This window comes from Cydia strobilella, chromosome 12, assembly GCF_947568885.1.
Source record: "Cydia strobilella chromosome 12, ilCydStro3.1, whole genome shotgun sequence".
Classification (NCBI taxonomy): domain Eukaryota; kingdom Metazoa; phylum Arthropoda; class Insecta; order Lepidoptera; family Tortricidae; genus Cydia; species Cydia strobilella.
In genome coordinates, this window is record NC_086052.1 from 9,855,616 (window position 1) to 9,880,069 (window position 24,454).

At 36.4% G+C, this 24,454-nt stretch overlaps 1 protein-coding gene across 1 annotated transcript in view; it reads right to left on the bottom strand.

Moving 5' to 3' along the window:
• Window positions 1–24,454, bottom strand: part of LOC134746084 (transducin beta-like protein 2) — an 87,813-nt gene that overhangs the window by 7,758 nt on the left and 55,601 nt on the right. Inside the window, exons 3-5 of the mRNA XM_063680322.1 lie at window positions 22,192–22,415; window positions 8,682–9,054; window positions 5,652–5,840 (exon numbers count right to left, since the gene is read on the bottom strand). Of these exons, the coding sequence (XP_063536392.1) occupies window positions 5,652–5,840; window positions 8,682–9,054; window positions 22,192–22,415 (786 nt within the window). The remainder of the gene's footprint in view (window positions 1–5,651; window positions 5,841–8,681; window positions 9,055–22,191; window positions 22,416–24,454) is intronic.

Sequence of the window (24,454 nt, forward strand, 5' to 3'; positions counted from 1 at the left end):
CTAAGCGAAAAAAGTGATCCAAAGTTTTGCGCACGACCTTATTAATAAGACAACATATAGCATGTTTTTACCGTATTTTTATTTCCTAAAAGTTACATGCCAAGTAAATTAACGTGCTAAACGCTAAACTTCTAAAAAATATATACATTCACGTGACAACTAATACTCCATATAAAAATTAACTGTCATAAGGGACCATCATTCGAAACGAGAGATATAACAAATGAAAATCATGCGTCATTATGATCAAATACCAGGTTACAAATACTAAGTACCTCAGGTACTCTGACGACTCGAAAATTGATTAATTTATTTGCAAACATTACTAACTGTCGTGCCCGCAAAATTCCTCCTCGAGTGCGGTGTATATTAATAAATTATGTTGCGTTCATCTCGCGCAAACTTGGAAGTCGATCCGTTATCTGGCATTATTTGTCATGTTTACGCAACACTTACGTATTGTATGTATCCACTTAGAACATGTATACCTTACTGTGCACGTGTATCATGATAAAACCACCTACATATAATAATGATTGTGATGGGAGATACTTCACTTAATAAAATTGCTAAGTAATGACATCGTTGTCCACAGTCCACAGGGGATTTTGTAACTATTCAGGTAAGTCGAGTCGTAAACTACTTTACACAGGTAGTCTTTAGACACGAAATGACAACAGTTCGTCATAAAACTCTTCTGTGGAACAGAATTGGGCCTCACTCGATAGACTTAGTTAGGCACTTCAACCAAAAATGGTAACTTCTTCGGTGAATGGACGAGACAGACGACCGTTTTGAGACCACTCTCTTTTTAACTCTTATGCAAGAAAAATACACTCTTACACTAATAACAAAACAATCAGTGACGCGTTCATTTATTATACATATTGGTTACAATAACATGACGCAGATTCAAGATCATAGGAATTTAAAATTTTACTTAAAAACAACCACAGGCCCCGTCCCATAAAAATTTAAGAAGAAACCCAGAAGGAAAAAACATATATGTATGTAGTCCTTGTGTGAATAAAATTGTAAAATAATTTGAAGAAAAGTAGGTATATAATATAAGACAAATGAATGTTAAGAAAATCTGGGTATAAAATGCTCTGGAAAAATATAGTTGCTAAGTGACAATAAATAAATAAAAATGTACAATATGTATATTCAACGTCTAAAATAATTAATAAAAAAAAGTTAAAGGTAAAATTAGTAAACGGTTTTTAAAGTCGAATCCAACTTGATTTTTATTGTAAATATTTTATAATTTTGAAATGAAATAAATCAATATTTCTTCTTTTTTCGTCGTTGCGCCGTGACTAAAAGTCGTGACCAATCGCAATGTCGCTACATATGACACGGTCAAGGGCTATGTGAGCTGCATCTACTTGAAAGAAGAAACTTTCTTGATGTGTCAGACCACCTTGAACGTGATCTGCCCTTAATGGATGCGTTTGCCCTCGATTTGGTTTAGCATATTTGTTCTAAATTTTCTAAGGAACTCCATAGGATACATCCTATGCCTGTTTTAAACTGCTCCTTTTTGGTCTTTAACAATTTGGATTCAATATCAATGAAAAACCGGCACTAGGTGCCAGGTAGTACTTTAAAGGTGCCGCCTTGCATATTAAATTACGAATAATTTTAATACTGACCACAATGAATTTTTAATTTGAAGACCTGTGCACTACTAGGCATTTAAATTCTACTAATAGAATTGAAAACTAGTGATCAATACTACTAGATTCCCAATTTCTATCGCTCGTATTTCAAAAATTAGCACGTCGCCGTTTTCCACCGATTTTCGAGTAAAGAAATCGAGGGGTCGAAATTCAAAAATCGGCCCCCTGAATCACTTAACCTACTTTTGACTAAAGCGTGAACTAGTGACAAAGTCGAACGTTGCACAACCTCGTTTTCACTGTAACAGGTTTTGGCAACATCATACCCCTTTTCAAAATAGTTAATTTTCTAACTCGGCTCGCCGTCGCAAAGTAAACAAAATCAGCCAAATTAATAGTAAATAATACGTCAAATTAGAAGCCAAATTCAAGATAACATCAACCATAAAATATAATATATTAATGTTCATGCCTATAAAGTTTGCCAAGCGTTTTTTATTGCGTAATTACTTACGTCACAACATAAAAGATACGAGTTGTGACCTCAGACAAGCCTCTTTGAGATGATCCATGACCATGACAAGCTTTGCTCCATTAGATTTGAGGAAAATATTTATTGCGCTTTATACAAATTAGGTACGCTTCTCAAATATATCTCCTAAAATGTAATTTTATTTCATACCTAGTCAAAGCGCAATTAAACGTACCTAAACGTATGCTAATTCGGAGCTTTAATTGTTTTGTAAAATAATTTTACATCGATTCCTTTAAATACAACATTTTTGCTGTATTTCATTAGTTGAAACTAACACTTACACACTATCGCAATTATATAAGAGGTTAACGTGGAGGGCCCTACTTATAGATGAAATATAAGGAAATAAAAATTTATTGTATACTTTATCCATTTCGTGTCGATTGAGTACAAAAGACTAATTAAATAAAATTGACTCTGCATTAGTAAAAATTTACATAGGTTTTATGTGACATTGGCTTCAATTACAGGTTTCGATTTTTAACACTTTTAAGATCTCCATCACGCTTATTTATAATATAGGTACCTAGTTGATACATTTTGATAAGTCTTTGTAAAGAGTTGTTGCCAAAACTCTCCCTAGCTGTCTGAAACATAACAGATGTCATATTTTCGAGGGCGTAGATATTTTCTCATTACACTAATATACACCAAGATTGCTTGTGTTTGAGACTGTACAATGAAAATGAACCTGATTAACAACTTCAATGTGAAAACTAGGTCATTTAGTTTTTTTTTTCAATACCAGTCTTAAAATAAATCGTGAATATTAACATATTCAATCAACTTTTTTATATTATTCATAAGTATAATAACAATTACGGCTGTTTTGGTATCTGGCATCAACAAAAACTTAGCTATTATGGCCGGTTGTTTAGTTGGATTCTACTTTACAATGTATATTTATGTATATGTAGTAAAACTACTTTGCAGATGCAACAGGAAACGAACCATTTTATCCGATATTATTGTATAGAATCGATGAACTGAAATAACTAGCAATAGTTAGTCTTGTTATCGATTTTATACCAAGTGATGATTAAATAATTGACTTAATGAAGTAGGTTGCACCAGTAGACAGTCGATATCATAGTCGTATTCTTGAGTAGGAAGGTAGAATAATAGAGATAGAGAAGAGAGAATAGATGATTTGAGATCACAAAGCTTTGATTTGACGATTTTTGTTACACTGGGAATTCTCGTACCTAAAAATGATTATGCGCGTATATGTAACGCTCGTGTGATTGCACCTAACGGTCAAAAAAGTTAATTTTACTGAAATATGCCAAAAGGTAAAGGGGGAAGAGTAGCGAATGCAAAGTGGCACTGCTCCGGCTTCAATGCCGACCTTGTCTAAGGGCCTACCGCGAAAAACGAAAATCGAAATTTCGTTATCTGCGTCTCTATCGCCCTTACATATTTAAGCGGTAGGCCCTCAGAAGTCACACAGTAACCTAAGTGTAAGGCACGCGTCCCAAGCGATGTGTCATTTGATATACGAATGCAAATATTACAGCCGACGTGTGCGCGCACGTATTTGCGTGGGAAGCCGAAGCCATGCTATTTAGTGCATATAGTATGATTTAGCCTGAAATGGGAAATATCCTTGGCTCGCAAACTGTTCGCAAGCTTCCTTTATTTGTTGTAGTGGTGCGTCATAGTTTAAACTCTAAAGCCAAGCTGAAGACGAACTATGCGGATTATCCCGTAGTTTTGTTTTATAGTAAGTATTTAAATCTTAAAAAGACAATGACATAGTCGATGTTTGTAACATTTTCCCTTACCTACCCTACCTATTTACCTACCTACCTACCTGTTTACCTAGTTATTAAAACGTCTTATTATAATAAGACTTTAAATCCGGCAAAAATTGCAACATTTCGGCTTGATGCTCGTTGCAATAAATTGATTTCTTGAGAAGTTTCCGATTGTCGAAAAACCTTAATAAGGTAATCCGTCGGTTTGCTGGTAAATATTGGTACAAACCGAGGGCCATGTGGTCACGGCCGTTTACGCCATCACATTTACGTGTTTGTACAAAACATACGAGGCTTTGTTAATGGTTGCCTTAAGACCGGAAAGATCACGCTAAAATACAGCAAACATACAGTAAGCTGCAAATAATAAAGACTGATAATGTGAATACAAAGTGTAATTTATCAGGGCCTCGGACGTCTCGGTCTTATAAGTACCTATAACATAACTACCTCTTGTAAAACTATGTACTTGTTTTAGTGAGGCATACGATTCTGGCTTTGTATTCCTTTGATCCTCTGTACCTATTTGATACACTGCCAACCCCAACAGCAATTGCTTTAATGACAACCTTAAAACGCTTACTATTACATAAATAAAAACCGGCCAAGAGCACGTCGGGCTCGGACCATGCTTATTGTAGGGTCCTGTAGCTACCCTTCTGTCGCAATAGGCTGCCTTGAACGGTGGCTATCCTATTAGTAAGTATCGTGTATTGTGTACATAAAGCTTATTCCAGGTCGATAGTGTATTCCACCTTCGCTTTCTACGTCTTTTTACTAAGAAGGGAATACTTTTTGTGATAATTCAAAAATGGTTTAACCGATCATGTTCGCTATAGTTTTCATTGAAAGTCCTTATTAAGCTTTACTTTCACTTTAAATTTTTAGGAAAAATGATGGTTCAACACTTTCCGACAATATTCACTATATCAAAAAATAGTTTATGAAAACCTCTATTCGTTTTGAAATACCTATCGAACGACACCCCACACCATAGGGTTAAAGCGAAAAAATCATTCCCACTTTACGTGTAAGTAAGCACCATCGATCACGGAGCAAAGCCGCGGACGGATAGACAGACAGATGGACATGGCGAAACTATAAATGTAAGGAAAGGGTATTTGACTACGGAACCCTAAAACCAGGTGTTAAAATAGCAGTTGACAATAAACTCCGTCACAGATAATATGCATTAAACCCCTCTACTTGCCGGATTTAATATTAGTGATTAGATAGTAGTTTTTCCGCATGGCAATCAAAATGATCATCATAATCAAGTTCACCTAGATTTATACTTCGTGTGAATCGCATGATAATTGGATCAGCAGGGTCTGCAATCAAATTACACAAGTCGCTTTTATCAAAATGTACCTTATGGCAAGTGTGTAACTGTTAGATATGGAAAGACAGATACGATTTCGCGAGCCGTACGCCCAAATAGTTATGTTATAAACTTATAAAAGCTATCGCTAGCTGAAGAAGAAGGTGATGAACAACGCACTCATTTGTCAAAGATTATTTTGGCCATGTGGTTACGCGTTACGATTATGAAAAGTGAAAGTCATCCAAAAACTTTAACCGTCGCTAACTTCGCTAACGTCGCTAACTTATTCCTTTGTAAACAAAGCCTAAAGTGTGTTGTGTTTCTAAAGTACGGCTGAAATTTAAGCGTTTTTTTTTCAACACTAGCAAATGTCTTAATGGCACCTGCATGCGTGTTGTGTGTAGTGCACATACCCGCAGTGTAAACGTTCTCCACGGTGTCGTACAGCTGGCCGGTGTACGTGTCGTAGAATTCGACCGAGCCGTCGACGGATACGGCCAGCACTTCGGCGTTGGGCGACAGCGCGATGCACGGTGGGTTCGCCGTCTGCGTGTACCGGCCCGTTTCTAGCACGTGGGGACCCTCGCCAATGGCGTAGTTTACTGTAACACGAAAATTAGTTTTGTACAGTCAAGGTATTGCCTTAATATCGACACGGACAAAGTGCCATAAATTTGTACACACTTAACTGTATATCGTTTACTGTTTAAACTACATAGCTAAAGACAAATCGGCACAAATTAAGAATTTGAACTATCACCCTTTTACAGTCACTGACTTTAATTGTTGAGCCATATAGAGTTTACTTCACATTGGGCATTTCATACAGTTAGTATTGACAACCAAACCAAATTAGCTTGAACCTTAGATGAATCAACAATTGAAGTCTGTGACCGTACACATAACTTCATATTTAGATACTACAAAGTAGACAGGACTTCTCTGGTGCTAGAGGAATAGATAAAGAACTTTCAAATTCGGCAAAGATTGGTCAGCAACACAGACATGCAGGGCCATTTGAAATGCCTCGCCTTTTATTATGAATCCGACCATGACGTAGCAAAAAAGATCAGCTGTTCGAGACATTTCGGCCGAGCACGACTACCTGTTAAAGTTTGGTTAAAGTTTTGTGTAGAACAGCTGATTTTTTGTTTATTTCTGGGTTGTACCATAGTAAAAACCGTTCAGTATGAATGACAATGTTCAATGTAGCATGATTTGTACGCATCGTTTTTTTCGTATGAAGATCCCACGCATGTTGTTCTAACACATCTGTAGAATCCTATGTACATTTCCATTGAATATTCTAAACGGAACTAAGGTATGTAAGTAATATGTTTACTGAGCTCAGGGCTTGGTCAAGGCGAACTAGAATTATCTGAAATCGCTTAGACAAACATTGTGTCTTCATTAGTTTAGTTTACTCTACTATGCTTAAACCGGAAAATTCAATGTAGAAAACCTTTAGGTACAGTAGATAATTAGGTATCCAATATACACAAGCAAGGCTAATTACGTTGGCATACATTGGTCCATATCATTGGTAATCGCGATTCCTTAGTGTGATAATATTGATAGCTTCAGGTACTGTTGGTTGCATGGGTTTGGCCAGTCAACGCTTTTTACAGATGGCGCCATTATAGGTTTCCCAGTCAATCATACGGTCATCGTCGAATTTAAACTGACCAATCAATAGTCGAATTTAAACTGTTGTGAGACATACTAACATTAAATAATTTTACGGTTTAGACACTTGTTTTAGTCACTCGCGCGACATGTTTCGGAGAGCCTAGGACTCCTTTCTCAAGAGTACGCGATACACGACTGTTAGTGCTTGAGAAAGGAGACCTAGGCTCTTCGAAACATATCGCGCGAGTGACTAAAACAAGTGAGACTAAACCGTAAAATTATTTAACCAATCAATAGTTTGTTCTTTTTTTTTATGTTTCGGATCTAGGATAGCAAGTCCCCTTTAAGCGAAATCCCATTAAATTGAACTAGAAACAGCGGGAATCTATTCTGGCACCTTCTATAAAAACAGTTGACCGTTGCCAACCACATTAAACTGTATTAAATCTCATACTCATACTCTGTAGCATAGCTCATACTTATATGATAAGAAGAGATCTGCCACCCAGCAGTTGGACACGTAGTATAGACACAAGTGGTGTTATTAATGGCTATTTTAAATAGCGGTCGAGGTGTTATTGAACTCGCTTTTCCAATGTAAATTAGCATCAATTACTTTTGTTGACTTTATTTGTCAGACTCGAGTCACTTTTGCAATCGGGCTATTGCATCAGATTGATTAAATGCGGCTATAAAAAATAAAGTAGGTACTTAAAAGGTCGACGTCCAAGATATGTTGTACTATTGTAGTTATTAAGGCAAAGTGTACCTATCTAAATATTTTAGACACCAACTATATACAAATACAGTCACCTAAAATTATACAGTACAAATGCTGGCCAACGAAGCGGTAAAAAAATGTAACGTGCTCTTATGACTACAAATTGTGTCATATCAGATATTTTTGCACGTTTCGTTGTGCAAGATATTATTGCAGGTGAGGTAACTACGAGAGTGCCTAAAATGCCCGAGCCCAGTCACAATTTTCAAAGTTCTTTGGCGAGTTTTATTTATTTATATTCAAAAATCGGTCAAGAATCAACAACAAAGTCCGAATGATGGACTATACTAGTACACTCTGAGAAGTCTGAAACGAAGATCGTCTTATCGAAAAAAATATTCTTTTCTGGATGACATGAGTTTAGATGTAAAGCTTTTATTAGAAATAATAGGCAAGATACTAAATTACAATTATAGTAAGTACACAATTGTATTTTTTTCGTAGGAAAAAGACGATTTTCATGATATTTTTTTAAATACTTCCAATTTTATTTAATTAAATGTTACAGTTAATTTTGAAACAATGTCAAGTAATGCAGAAGAATTATAAAAAAAGATCCAATATAATTGATCTAAAGTTATAGACTTATAGTTTTTCCCCTAGTTTTCATTTTCCAATTGACTGCTATTATATTGCACACAGCTGTATTGTTAAAATCTTCGTGACTACACCCACTAATACTTGACCGCTTTAGCGCATTGGCCATACACGCCAGAGACACGTAACATAAGCGATTATTACGAGTATATGTATAGATAACATAAAGATTTCCTTAAGCGTTTGTATTAGTTTCCACTCAGTAAGATTGTACGTCGCGGACCGGTTGAGTATCCGCGTGAGGCTGACCCGCGACGTATTTATAATCGACCAATATATATCATTAATGTCCCACTAAACATTCATACTCATTCACCGGGGAACAACGTCTTCGGGCTGACACACGATGTCGTCATCCGTTATCCTCACGTCCATATATTATATACACGTAAATTGCATTCGATAAGTAACTACGCAGTTCAAGTTATGTACTCACTCTTTGTATGATATAGTTTCCACGTGCCATCCTTCGATATGGTGGCGACGTGCGAAGTATCAACGTCGAAGGCAACCTCGTATATGCCCGACGAGTGGCCGGTGAGATCGTATGCCTTTGTCACTTGCTTGTACTCCCCGTTCTTTGTGAAGCAGACTTCCATGACTTTGATATCCGTTACTTGTCCCGTGGCGACCACGAAACGTCCGCATGGAGATATTTTGGCAGAGTATGTACTCATTAAATAAGTGTCGAGTGTGTCTAGTTTCTGGCCTTTCAAATCCCAAATTACCATGTCAGTTTTCGAGGAACATGACATAATAAACTTTCCGTTGCTGGATATGCCAAAGCCAACGACGTTTGAGTCGTGTACCTGTGGGACAAAATTTAAGTATACAAAGAGTGCACGTCGTTTAACAGCTTGTTTAACATACTTATAGATGATCTAAGGGACGTACACGCAACGACTAGCCAATTAATATCTAGGTACTAACAATAAGAGATCGCTTTATAGCGATAGGTTCGCCTGTTCTTACCTACTCATTTAAGTCCTGTCTTTGTTTGTTTTATGAACTTTTCTTTAGTAGAGTAATTAAGTTTTTTTTTATTATTATCTCTTCATTATTCATTAAATTTAACTTCTTAGGTTACTACTTAGGCATAATTATTATTAATGACACACAATATGTACTGATAGCAACAACAATTATCACAAAATGAACAAACATGTATTGTCTCAGACGGCAGACACAATACATAAGTAAATCTACTAAATTTGACAACATGATAACACAACACGTAAATAGGGCTTCCGGAGAGTTGCTTGAACGCAATCTTCTTTGTTATGCGGGTCACAGACAACAGTTAAAGCTAACAGTTTAACTGACAGTGAAAACAGTGCTTGTATGTGTACCATGAAAGCTGGAAGTTTTTGTTCAACAGGTCTCCGTTTTCATAGTCATTCGGCAGTTAGCGGAACTAATGACTTGCCTGTTAGTTACTATGAACAATCTCACAACAACGAAGCAGTTTTTTGAAGCTATTCCAGATTTAACATCGACACAGTCGAGTCGTGACTGTCGCGGGTTAGCAGCTATCTAGGAAAAGTAAGTTAATACCTAATGAATGAATATTAATCTCTATTTATAGAAGACAATAGTCTTAGAAATGCCTTAAGAAGGAGGTAAATAGTAAAGTTATCGCGGACAACAGTTAAAGCTAACAGTTTAACTGACAGTGAAAACAGTGCTTGTATGTGTACCATGAATGCTGGAAGTTTTCATTCGATAGGTCTCCGTTTTCACCGTCATTCGGCAGTTAGCGGAACTGATGACTTGTCTGGTAGTTACTATGAACAATCTCACAACAGTCACAACGAAGCAGTTTTTCAAAGCTATTCCAGATTTAGCATCGACACAGTTAGCAACGATCTAGAAAGAGTAAGTTAATACCTGATGAATGAATATTATTTTCTATTTAGGTATAGAAGACAATAGTCTGAGAAATGCCTTAAGAAGTCAAGTTACAATATAACGTATAGTAAAGTTATATAACAGACGACTTAATTGTCGTCATGTAAGTAGTCTAGTTCATGTTGTATGTAAAATGAAAACATATTATTATATGGATGTTTTACCCACAATATAAATTTGATTACTGTTAAAACATTACGGGACAATACCCTATAGTTATTATATACTTAGTTGCTGAATTAACATTAACAGTCGGCTGGTATCGAGGAACACGCGTCGCAAAAAAGCGTAAGAGTTCAAATTTTCATCGACAATTAGTCACAAACTGTGCATGAACAATGACATGAATTACAGCACGAAGCGAGATTGCGACGACACGCGCCTTACAGATAGACGTATCCACACGGAAACCGAGGCGTAGTTTTAATTGACTTGCGTCATCGGGGTCACGACTGTAGGCCCAAGTACATTTATTGTAATAAAGTGGCAAAATCATACAACACAGCTTACACTGCCTATATGCATGCACGGACTGCCTCCATTAGACTCGTATTACGAAGCATGCACCACTCTTAGGTGATCTTGTATTTATGAAACACTACGAGCTGCACCATTCCGATGCATTCGGCACTGTTTAACACTACAACCGCTCATGTTTCTCTCTGGAATCCAATTTGCTAATATTTTACACACGCATAACTTTAAAATTTGCCTCTCTATAGGACTATCAATAAGACGTAACGTAATTACGAAATTTTAGAGCAGTTTGCTCCAAACAGTATATTAGCCTCATCATAGTTCGTTATAATTAATTTGTACGAAAAGTTTGACAGTTAAGAGATAACAGCTGGGTCAGTTCATTGGTTGTACGTAGTGCAGTGCCACGCGCCCTTACATGCTCGGTCTAACGGGTAAGTGACCTGTGCCCTAGCCTCCAGCGAACAATGGCTTGCTGCTGTGCATGTGCCGAGTTCAGAGGATCGTCGTACGCGCAGCCTCGAAAATATATTTAGATACAGGAAGGTTTGCCGCCCGTTTTTCTCGCGTTCAATGTTTGCATTAAACCGGCTCATTCATAAAACATTCTGTCTCGACTGTGCTCTTCCCTAGCACAATTTGACCCCGACGGTCATGCCAAGTATGTATAGGTAGATAAATGTCAGACATGGTTCATAGTATTCATACACAGTTTTAGGCTCTAATTTGTGTACCTACCTATTCTCCACCACACACAAACCACAAATTAAAATATTTTCATAGGAAATAATTTAATTTGTTCTTAGACTACCTATTCTCTTCACGAACGTTAAGAATATCGGTAGCAAATGCCCTTAATTTAGGTTCAAGTCTGAACTGTAGGCGGTTTTTGGTGTGTACGACTCAATTATACTGCTAATTATAAAATAAAACTATTATTTTTAGGGTTCCGTACCCAAAGGGTAAAAACGGGACCCTATTACTAAGACTCCTCTGTCCGTCTGTCACCAGGCTGTATCTCATAAACCGTGATAGCTAGACAGTTGAAATTTTCACAGATGATGTATTTCTGTTGCCGCTATAACAACAAATACAAAAAAGTACGGAACACTCGCTGGGCGAGTCCGACCCGCACTTGTCCGGTTTTATTTATACAACTGTTTTTGAAACGACAACTTATGGTAATATTAACCTTACGACAATGAAGTTGAACAGTTTGAGGTCGTACTGCGAGGGGCGGTGCGAGTGCGACATTGGCTAACAATTATTTATTACTATTCAATAACCATCCACCTAGCTAATTATCGTTTTTATTGAATAAAATAAGTAGGTGTGTTGTGTTTAAGCATTCGTTAAAATCATAGAGTAACTTATACTAGAGCGGTACTGTCATAGTAAATTTTGTAACCACAGTAAATTCACTGCCATCTGTCGACACACTTTAAAACTAAAAATGAAGATTTATAAAAATACGATAAAATGTATTTAAATTTTATATTAAAGGAAAAAATGGAAAAAGTTACACTTCCGGCAAAATATAAAATAAAATAATTAATATAAAATATATATATATATATATATATATATATTGGTTTTAATATAAAATTTGGAGTATCGCTCGCAGACGTATCTGCATGTTAAAAAAATATTGATAATGTATTTAAATATGGATTAATGATTTTTTTTATTTGCATTAATTATTTTTATGATTTTGACCCATGTTCTTTCACTGATATGCGTTAAAATTGTTAAATAACAAACGAAACCGTCAACGCCATCTATACGACAGTAGGCCAAAGTAGCGCCCTCTGAACGAGAATCAAATTTTCTTGATTTTCGAGGCACTTTTTTTCCTTAGACTGTATCCATCTATTACGGAGTTATATCTATCTTTGGTTAAAATATAATTTTAATGACAGTCGCAACATGAAGGCACTGAGGTCACCGCAGACAAAGCGAGGTAATATGAATATTATTATGATCGCTATCGATGATGCAAACTATTTTCATGTAAAAAATATATGGAAAAAAAAAACCGCGACAACATATAACCTTGCTTATTCTTTTCATATCGCATTCAGAAATTGAGTACACCGAGCAGTTTTCTTAGTGATAATGATGGGAACTACGCAGCATTGAGGCTCGAGAGCTCGATTACCGCCGTAAAGCAGAGAAACCTTGTGATCGTGGCAACAATGACATAAAACTGCATTGATACTACAATGCTAGAAAAGTAATATTTTTACGAGTAAGTAGCAAGTAACGCTAGTTGCACTGGATAACGTAAACGTTTTGACAACAACATACTTATTGTTGTTGAACTAAATGTTCTGAGTACAAAATGATAAAGCACTCGTAACTATACTGAAGAATTGGATTGGACCTGACTACAGTTTGTATAACAATTAGTACTAACTGAAGTACCTACCTACCCTTTTCTATCGCCACACACATTATGAAGCTTAAGTTTTATTCCTACAATATGGTGCATTCAGTATTAAATATGTATCTACCGACGTCAGATCCTGTTGCCAACAAAGAACTATGTATTTCGATTTAAATAATTCATGGAAGTATGCACATACATAATCGTATTATTCCTGTAAATACAGCATAGGCAAGAACTGACATCACAACACAAACAAGCGCATCATCAATGAGACCAAAACAAAGAACATGCTAATCTCTGTTTCTTATATTATAATACACAATTTTATCAGATACGGGCTCCCGAAACGTGATCTTTTTAAAAACAGCAGCACCAATAAGCAATTGTTTGTAAAGTTCTCGGAATTTGTGAAACAAAAATTAGATATTCGTGCCTTTCGCAATGCTCACGACCCGTGAGAAGTCAGGTAACATGCAATACTGTCAGAGCTAGAAAAAAGTAACAAGTAAATCACAGTAATCGATCCGAGAAATGTTGAAGCGCTGGTTTAAAAGGCCGATTATATGTAAGCCTGATTTGTCTATTCATATGGAGGCAGATCAAGGCCTAGTGGATTACTGGTCTGTCTTCACGATCTTGCAAATAGACTAGCGAAACGTATCGCTATACAAATGATTAGGCTAACACAATGAGTCTTATCACTGCGTGACTCACCAACTCGCCTTCAACAGCTCAGGAACAACGCTACCGTTCAATGTCTGTTCAAATGTACCTAAAAAACTGTACTAAAGTTTATAAATAGAGCCGAGAGATTGTCAGTATTATATAATTTGCAAACCAAAACATAGGTCAACATTAACAAGCTTAATTCTTACTTAACCTTCCACGTATGAGTAACAATGTGACTGTTTGTAAATAAGTCGTGTTTATTGATTGTTAGTTCGTGGCTCGTGGCCATCCGATTGTATTAATCAGGCATGATATAGTACATTATGTTTCGAGGGCGACGTAACAGACGTCCGTCGGTGAAGTCGGTGGATAACCCGAGTGTGTACCTACTTTTTTATCGCTCTTAATCGACTGATCTTATCACGCACAACCTACATTTTTAAGCCAAATAAACAAACACCACACAAAGAAGACCCGTAGACAGAGACGCATGTCACGATAAAAAAACTTTACAGCTAATGATCTATAACATTCTAAACTGCAACTACTGAAAGTATGTAAATAAATAATATTGTCTTCGGTTACCGCGAAAGTTACTCATGAAATAGAACTATGAAAACGGATTATATCGCGTATATTGAATTTATATATATGTATTATAAATTCAATATACGCGATATAATCCGTTTTCATAGTTTTATTTTATGAGTATGTAAATAACTTTAACCTGTTAAATTTATCTGCATTTAATTGGATAAAATTATATTATCGTTCTCATATGAGTTCTATAAATTTAGATTTAAATTTACTTATTTATATTATCTAGAAAAATAGAAACTCGTTTAGAAAAAATCGAATTAAAAAATTGTCTTTGTTGAAAAACTGGCTTATGAGGAAATGGTCCAACTTCAGAAGAGAAAAGATTTACACCCATAATGTAGGTAATTGTACCTATGTCAGCATATGACGAAAATATACGAATACAATGATATAATTAGTCGAAAAAAACAAAATTACAAGAAACGTTACGCTCATGTTGTAATGTTCCGTGCAATCATTTTATTACTCTGCGACGTAGTACTGTAGGTACCTAATTAATTACTAGTACAGAATAAATTATCGCCATTCGTTATGTAATATTCGCTATTACTTCGTTTACGTTCTACCGCAGTGAGCAACCAAGTAAGCCGGGAAGTAAGTAGTGCAAGTACTTCCTATTTCAAAGAAAAAGTTCAATGGAAAACGGTTAAGAAATATAAATTATACTTAATCATTATAATTAATCTTAGGTTAAGAAATAGCGATTACACGTATTAATTCTATGGAACTACTGGACAGTAAGACATAACACTATTAGGATACTTCTCATTAGGTAACCCAAGGCAACATTATTATACACATTATCTATACAGATTAGCAATTGTCTGATGGAAGCCAGCGGAAAGAGCAGCGTGTGTGAGAGATAAAGACTACAAGTATGCAAGGGTCACCACACTACATCGTGACATTCGGATGTCAACTGCTGCGACATTACTTTGGTGGCGTTGATATCGCCGTTGTATCTGTAAATTTTCTTGAAATAATGAGTGAACGTTCAATCCGTCACTCATTTTAGTCATTTTATCAAGGAAATTGACAGATACAGCGCCCACGTAAAGGCCGCAGCAGTAATGTAGCAACAGTAATGCAGCAGCCTCCTCCGACGTCACCTAAAGACTCGCAGTCGCCACAGGGGCTCTTTAATATGTATGCAAGTTGTAACATTGAAAAATACTGCGCTACGGCTCACCACGTGGAAGAAACTCAAAGGCAATGAAAACGGAAATTTAGGTAAATGATGTGGTAAGAGACAAACTTAGTGTAAATGTAAACCGCCATGTCCCCCACTCAGTCACTCGGCCGTAGTTTTCGGTAGCGTAACGTAAAAGGGGCATAATAAAAAAGTTAAGGTAAATGATGTGTGGTGAGAGACAAACTTAGTGTAAACCGTCATGTCCGCCACTCAGTAACTCGGCCGTAGTTTTCGGTAGCGTAATGTAAAAGGGGCATAATAAAAAAGTTAAGGTAAATGATGTGTGGTGAGAGACAAACTTAGTGTAAACCGTCATGTCCGCCACTCAGTCACTCGGCCGTAGTTTTCGGTAGCGTAACGTAAAAGGGGCATAATAAAAAAGTTAAGGTAAATGATGTGTGGTGAGCTGGTGAGAGACAAACTTAGTGTAAACCGTCATGTCCGCCACTCAGTCACTCGGCCGTATTTTTCGGTAGCGTAACGTAAAAGGGGCATAACAAATTTGTATCCTCGCTGTGATCTTAGAATAATCTATTAATACTTAGAATAATAATTTCAAATGATTTTGTCATAGCCAAGTTGACAAAAGACCGTGACAAAGAAATGAATGACTAATAATGGAATCACGTTTCACGGCATCGTTTTCATACCACGTATGTATGTGTTTCTTGCTCGCACTTTTCCTACGACATCTGCACCAACATGAGTCACCAAGTACCTAGGTACTTGCCTATGTATGTAAACCTCTCACGAATGAGATTTAATGACACTAAAGGGGCCCACTGACTATCAGTCCGCCGGACGATATTGGCCTGTCAGTTAGAACAAAAATTTGACAGTTACGATCAACTGACAGGACGATATCGTCCGGCGGACTGATAGTCAGTGGGCCCTTTAAACTGTGGTCGTGATTGTGGTGCGTGTAGAACCTGTAGAGTAAAATCAACGGTCTGAACAACATACAGTTGGATGAGGGTAGAGCAGGACCAGTCGCTGTAGAGATCCTGGAGGGAGGAATTTGCCCAGCAGAAGACCAAACAGGTCCTCGGCTGATAAGACTATGACTCAATAACAATTATAAGTAATAATTAATTTTCAATCCGTCTCAGCGTTTCGAAGCGTGCTAAAGAAATTGTGACACACCCACCACCCAGTATGTTTATAAATTATACCTTTTCGTGAATGGATATACATTTTACGTAATTTAAGTCTCATTGATTGTGATTAATACAGGACATAACAGAACAACATCCGTCAACGTTGGCATTTCGCCTTGTTTTGTAGTTTTTAAACTAAAATTTTCACTCACTTTGAGTAGTACGACAACAATATTAGTGACATAAGGTATACCCGGGTAAGATGGTTATTGCTTCCAAAATAGTAGTTATTTTACATCACACAAAGTTAGTGAGATATAAGTAATATAATTTTTTGTGATGTCTTTCCAACTCGCCGAAAAATAGTCCGGTCTTACCCGGGTATACCTTAAGAGGCCGGTGTCGATTTTAGTCGCAAAAATGTAAAATTGATAGATTTCGTCGATGAAATTGTACACCTTTTGTTACCAAATTGAAATAACAAATACTGTTTTCTATTAGCACGTCTTCTTATCTTGCCTTTTATCAGATCAATTTTTTGAAAACAGACTCACTAAATTAGTAATGATTTTTTTTCTGAAGGACGTTTAAGTAAACGCGCGTAAAGCACTGATTTTGTCGCTCTTATTTGTAAATTTCGTAAAGTTTGGACTGCTAAAAATGGTTAATTTGTATTACACATATTCTGTACTTCACCTTTATCAGATTACATTTTTGTTATATGACTTAGAGTTCGAGGAAATGAAAGTTAAACGAATTCAATTTTCTCCAGAAATTACTTCAAAACAAGTTACAATTTCTCTGAAAATCGACTTAATTTCAACGTAATTTGGATACTTGAACAATCTACAACATTTGCTGAAACTATTCTTATACAATAATTTGTATAATTTACTACCATAATTTTTTGATGAATTTTTAAAAACTGCCCCTTCTCTTCATATATTACCGGTGACGGACGCTCGCGACCTCATTATTAAAAGGCAAGATGAGAAAACGTGCTAATAGAAACCAATACTTGTTATTTAGATATTACGTAACAAAACGTGTATAATTTCAACGACTAAATCTATCAATTTAAAATTTTTGCTCCAAAATCGACTACGGCCTCTTAATGCTAGCGTCGTCATTTTTTTTATAGCCTATCTTGTTTCCCACTGCTGGGCAAAGGCCTCCCCTTTCTTCCGCCACTCATCACGGTTTGGTGCATGCTCCCGCCAGTCGCTGCGAAAAGCGTCGAGGTCATCCCGCCATCTCTTTTTTGGCATAAAAAAACAAAAAATTCATCATCTTCCTCGCGTTGTCCTGGCATTTTTGCCACGGCTCATGGGAGCCTGGGGTCCGCTTGACAACTAATCCCGAGAATTTGCATAGGCACTAGTTTTTACGAAAGCGACTGCCATCTGACCTTCCAACCCAGAGGGCAAACTAGGCCTTGTTGGGATTAGTCCGGTTTCCTCACGATGTTTTCCTTCACCGAAAAGCGACTGGTATCAAATGATATTTCGTACGTAAGTTCCGAAAAACTCATTGGTACGAGCCGGCGTTTGAACTCGCGACCTCCGGATAGTCCGGATTGCAAGTCGCACGCTATTCCGCTAGGCCACCAGCGCTTCAAAAAAAAAACACAAAAAAATTAACGAGCGAAAATTATTTAAAGTAAATATTTGCAAACTTACAGGTAATCTACAAGAAATAAAGAAGGTATAAAATATTCAAATTATTTGTTTCCTGTAAAGGGGCAAGGAAAAAAGTAATAATAAAAACTTTCTTATTCTCGAATATCATCAATAAATTGAATAAAACAGCACTAATCAGTAAACGATTCCAAATTAGCATAGTAATAAATTCCTGTTTCGATAAAGAATTCTATTCATTCACAAATCTAGTATGAACACAATATTAATCGTTTATCTTAATTGGCCATTATTAAATAACAATTAGGAAATAGGGCATTTACTAGAATTTTATAAGTGAATGCGTAGTATTTGACCGCAATCCTCATAACATACTACTGACAATTGATTAAATATATGTACTTAAATAAAAGCGTAAAATAGGTCACGTTTTTGGGAAATTTTCCTTCCGTTTGTACTATAATTGACGTATTGGAATTGAATTACAAATACGAGGTGGCCAGTTTTATTTTTTAATGAAATTTTGTAAAAGACGTGTAAGTAGGTACTATAACAAAATATCCATCTGTATGTGTGCATGGAAATACGAGTATACATAGTACGTACCTACTTATGCACTCGCTTAGTTTCATAACATTGAATTTGATATTATAAATGAATTATAAATCAGCATGCACTATCATGTAATTTTGATTAATATTTAATTCTCAAGTACCTACACATCCTACAGTAAAGTTATTAATATTAACTGAGACTCTGTCGTATTTACGTGATTAACTATATTATTTATGTATGTACAAACTTTTTTACTGGAATTGTTACAAGGTTAAACGGGACTAAAACAACGGACACAAGTCTGTTAATATACCGTTCCCCAGTACGCATTTAACTGGTACTAATTGATCTATTAACGAATGAAATCCAACTTTTCAGCTGAGGCCAATGCTCTGCCTGAACATGCGTTTACGTTATGACGCCCACCTATTTTGGGCTTTGCTATATTTAATGCGCATTTCATTATACATATTGCGTCAAATCGAGCGGAGTTGGAAGCGAATGTTTTTTTGTAAGGGATGTTTGAATGAAAGAATCGTGTTGTGTTGTGAAGCAGCTTCTAAAATGGATACTTCAATTGCCGGATGAGTATTCTACGAGTATGTCTTATTGCAGCAATTGCAGGTAATAAATTATCTGTGTGCCTTTGATCATTTGATCCAAATGAGTTAAGTCATTTTTGAGTGATTGTCTGATTGAGCAACAAACATCCTAACATCCAAACATCTCAACATATAAATAAAAATTATATTATTTAATTAAAATTTGATTCAGAATTTCAAAAGTTGGTCGTCTGATCCTAGAAATAAAGATGATGTGTCATACCGTATTTACCAAGGGCCTGACACTCTTTGATAGAGAAAGATAGTCTTATTGCGATTCCTATACGAGGAAAGAGAAAATAGTGCCATGCTTTGTCCTTATCACCGACCGGGTTTTTTTTCATGGTCGGGTTATGGCAGCATAGGTAGGAGGCGATGGCGAAATACCGAAATTCATAAGAGTAAAAGAGAAAAAGGATTATGCTGCCATACATTAAGAGGCCGGTGTCGATTTTAGTCGCAAAAATGTAAAATTGATAGATTTAGTCCGTGAAATTTTACACCTTTTGTTACCTAATTGAAATAACAAGTACTGGTTTCTATTAGCACGTCTTCTTATCTTACCTTTTATCAGATCAATTTTTTGAAAACAAACTCACTAAATTAGTAATGTTTGCTTTTCTGATGGACGTTTAGGTAAACGCGCGTAAAGCACTGATTTTGTCGCTCTTATTTGTAAATTTCGTAAAGTTGGGACTGCTAAACATGGTAATTTTGTATTACACATATCTTGTACTTGACGTTTATCAGACTACATTTTTATTATTATGACTTTGAAGTAGTGTAAATGAAAGTTAGACGAAATCAATTTTCTTCAGAAATTACTTCAAAACAAGTGACAATTTCTCTAAAAATCGACTTAATTTCAACGTAATTTTGATACTAAAACAATCTACAACATTTGCTGAAACTATTCTTATACATCAATTTGTATAATTTACCACCATGATTTTTAGATGAATTTTTAAAAACTGCCCCTTCTCTTCATGCATTACCGGTGACGCACGCTCGCGACCTCATTATTAAAAAGCAAGATGAGAAGACGTGCTAATAGAAATCAATACTTGTTATTTAGGTACTACGTAACAAAACGTGTATAATTTCAACGACTAAATCTATCAATTTTACATTTTTGCTCCAAAATCGACTACGGCCTCTTAACCTGTCAATACATGAATATGTCTTTCTACGAAAGTGAACTAACTACAATTGGCAAGAAATGACAAAAATGAGGCGTGTCTTGTTTTGTTTTTCTATTTCTGGTCAAACCAATCTCAACGGACAGGAAGGTCGGGTCGGCCAATTCTCCGCCAAACACGCGCCGGTCGGATAAACGTCACACGCGATCAAAATACATATGTATGTTTTGATGATAGCCAGATACAAAAACAAGCGTCGGGCTTAGAGGTCAATCTTGTACTCGTAATCATAAACGGATTTTAGCGTAAATAACATGACGTGACTTAGTGCTTGTTAGCAGCGCAGCGACCAATTTATCTCGATTACTTTTCGTCAGGTCATCTGCCTCATTAGTAACTAAATGCTATGACTCAGCTAAACGAATGCATGACTTTCGTCAGGCTGCTAAGCTATTACGAGGTATTTAATCATCAGGCTATACCTAATAGATCCCACGACTGGAGCACAGGCCTTATAACATATACGAAAGAGTTTGGACCAAGTATAGCCCCCAGTCAATGTAACAATGCAGTTACTAGCATGAAATTTCAAACGGATAAATAGATAGGTAATATTATTTACAGTACATATGGTGCTACTTTCTCGCACTAGTACGTAAAGAGCACTTTTCGTGCATATGTCGAGTTTAAAGGGCCATATGTACTGTAAAACGTTGTACACGTGTTGATTTAAAACACCCTCGGTCGTGTCGATTTAAAACACCCTGTGGTCTTTCGTACTTGTATCGTAAATAACTATTTTGTGCGTTTTTTTTTTTTTGCAAATGCGATTTCATGGTAATGAGGATAACTTACCTATACCCAAGTTCCAGTGAACTGCATGAAAAGAATATTTATCTGGCTGATTATCCAGGATGGACCCAACGTCCATTCTTTACAACTTGCCCTTACAAAAACTAAACGTGACTACAATCAGCTGGCACTTAGTTTAACAATATTGTTAAATGTGGCAGGTATTATTCGTTATTTAAGGGTATTGCATGCCATAAAAGAAGAAACAAAAGGTTTACAATTTGCTTATACACTCACTTTCAGAGAAAGGTGAACCCGTCTGCAAATTAGAAGCAGAGCTGAAGCTTTAACACACTTGTTTATTTATATGTATATAGTTATAGTTAACATGCAGAGTGCACTACTATTTTGCATAAATATTTAAATGAAAGATGTTTTTATAACGAAAGAACCTAGCCTACCTTTGAGATCATTCAGAGAAGGTTTAAGAGAGCTCTGAATTGCCTCTAATCTGAGAGTATATGACTGAGGGCAAATACGTTCAAACGTTAATTTACAACTGCTCACAAGCTCGTATGATAAACCTAACGATAACCAAACAACACAGATAAGAAATTAGATAACTATTTGTTTGTTTTGTTATACATACCTCGTGCTTGCGTGCACAGCGCATGCATCGGCGTTCGAGTGTGAAAATATTTAAGGAAGATTCACTTTCAAAGCCACAATACGTCAACTTTAAACAGTAGCAGTAAAGGCTAGAACCGCGATGGATAAAAGTTTCGCGGTGTCGCGCGAATCCCAACACAGTGCCCAATAGCGCTAACTACTTATAAGGTCTAGTTTATACCCAAATACGAATACTAAATATACACTGAATGTTTCTCACCTTATCAAACGCGAGAACTTGAGTGGCGGCTCCAATAGCGCCATCTTTCTTCTTCTCTATCTTGTAGACGACAATGTTGTTCTCCCTCGCGGTGTGTACGATAAAGGCCTTGGAGTCGGGGCTCCAGGCCACGAACTGCGCGTGGTCGAAGTCGATGTTGACGCGCAGCGTCTTGTGCTGGTTGTGGCTCAGATCCCGGATATCCCAGAGGATCACTGACCCATCTGCGTCAAATCATTTTCAACGTAAGTACTGATTATAGATGCCATTCCTTGACCAAGGCGCAAACAATTCGCATCAACCGATTACAGTAATTACTAAATCGCAAGTTTGTTGCCAGCCAGTCAGATGTTCATATCACACAAATATTGTGTTGTTTTCGTCTATGACCATAGTTGTATACTAACTACGTTCGTCACATTGTCATAACATGTCTGTCTGGCGCAATATTTACCGGCCCGACGTCACGTACAAGTCGTACAATAGCATCCATCTATCTGTAAGGCCGTACCAGTCACAACGGCGTAACTAAACGTGCTTTTTCTACTCATCCTGACCTTTCGTGTAAAACGGTAACCGCCTACTATAGGTAGAGCCCATTTCTTGGAAAAATAAACACCACGTTTAGCTACATGTGAAGCGGCGAGTCTTACCGTGGGATCGTAAAGCAATTTAGTCCCTCAAGGAATTCCTTTTGTTTTCCAAGTAATTCTGCTATGAACACCTGACTGGCTGTCATAATCATAAACTACCCTTTTTTACCATAGCGCTAATCCTGGTTGTACTTACTAGTTACTACAGTATAGATAAAATTTTCTCTACTGAGCTCGTTCACTTACCTGTACTAAGAATGGCATTCTGTTAAACAAAAGCCATTATTTATTTTATGTGAGCGCCTGGCTATTGTGCCTAAGCGCGTGGCCATTGTGTTTGAGCCTCAGGCACAAAGGCCACGCGGTCGCACAAAATAAATAATGGCTTTTGTTTAACAGACTGCCATTGTTAGTACAGGTAAGTGAACGAGCTCAGTAGAGAAAATTTTATCTATAACTAAATATACTTCTTGGGAGCCCGATTTTATAAACCCAGTTTAGGCTGGCCTAAACCCAAAGGTTTATAAGTAGAAATACGGACCCATAAGAACATAAATATTGAAGCGGTATTGTAAAATATGACTCTATATCCAGCTTTAAAATTCCATCCTCATTTGAATAGAGAGAGAGTACAACAAAGCAATAATTGTACTCCCAAACCTACCTACTTTGAATGCTATGAAATTCTTTAACAAACAATAGGAGTCTTATGTTTTTTCTTACGAAATAAAGTTTATTGTAGTGTTTGAAATTTCTAAACTTCAATTACATGCCGAGATCATATTATTGGGCTTCCAAAGTCGTAACTCGAACAAGTTGTTTTTGTTTTTCGACAATGTAAGTACTATGTACTTATTAAGCTCTATTTATTTTAAAAACGTTGCCTTACAATATCGAAATTCGAAAGCGGTAAAATTACTATTTACAAATACAAATGAGTTTATTTCATTAAGTTAAGATAAGTTTAAGATTGTCTATTTAAGTTAAGATTGTTTTTTCTTCTTTTTTTGTTTATAGTGCCACATTAGTTATTTGTGCAACAAGAGAGGAAAGTCATACCATACCATACCATAAAAAAATGTATTAAAAGTATGAAGTTCATGGCCTTCACTAAATTAAAAAGCTACATTGTTTCACTCCCTGGAGTGAGGAAAGTGCGACTAAAGTAGGCTTGTTCGAGCTGTTGAGGTGAAAAATAAATAACCGAGTAAAGTTGAATTAAAAGTCCTAGTTAGAGGTTACTTTGGGAATTAATTGTATCGAGCGAAGTGTCATCATAATTCGTGTATCGAAATCTTATAAATTAAAGATAATATAATCAAGAACTACATATATTTTTTTCAGGTCTACGAATATCAACATCTCTTAGAAAAATATGATCATATACTTAAGGAGATTTTTCGCCTTCTGGCTCAGGGAACCGCCTTAAGGCCGTTCCATCGGTTTGCCACTGTCTTTGTCACATTTCGCAAGAAAGAACGGGAAAGAACATACGCGCCAAGTGTCAATCTTGATCGAATTTTGTCGGTCATTATTTATTTTGATAACGTTACCTTACAATATCAAAATTCTAAAGCTATGAAATTACTATTTATGTTAAGATTGTTTTTTCTTCTTTTTTTGTTTATAGTATCACATAATAAATAACCGAGTAAAGTAGGATTAAAAGT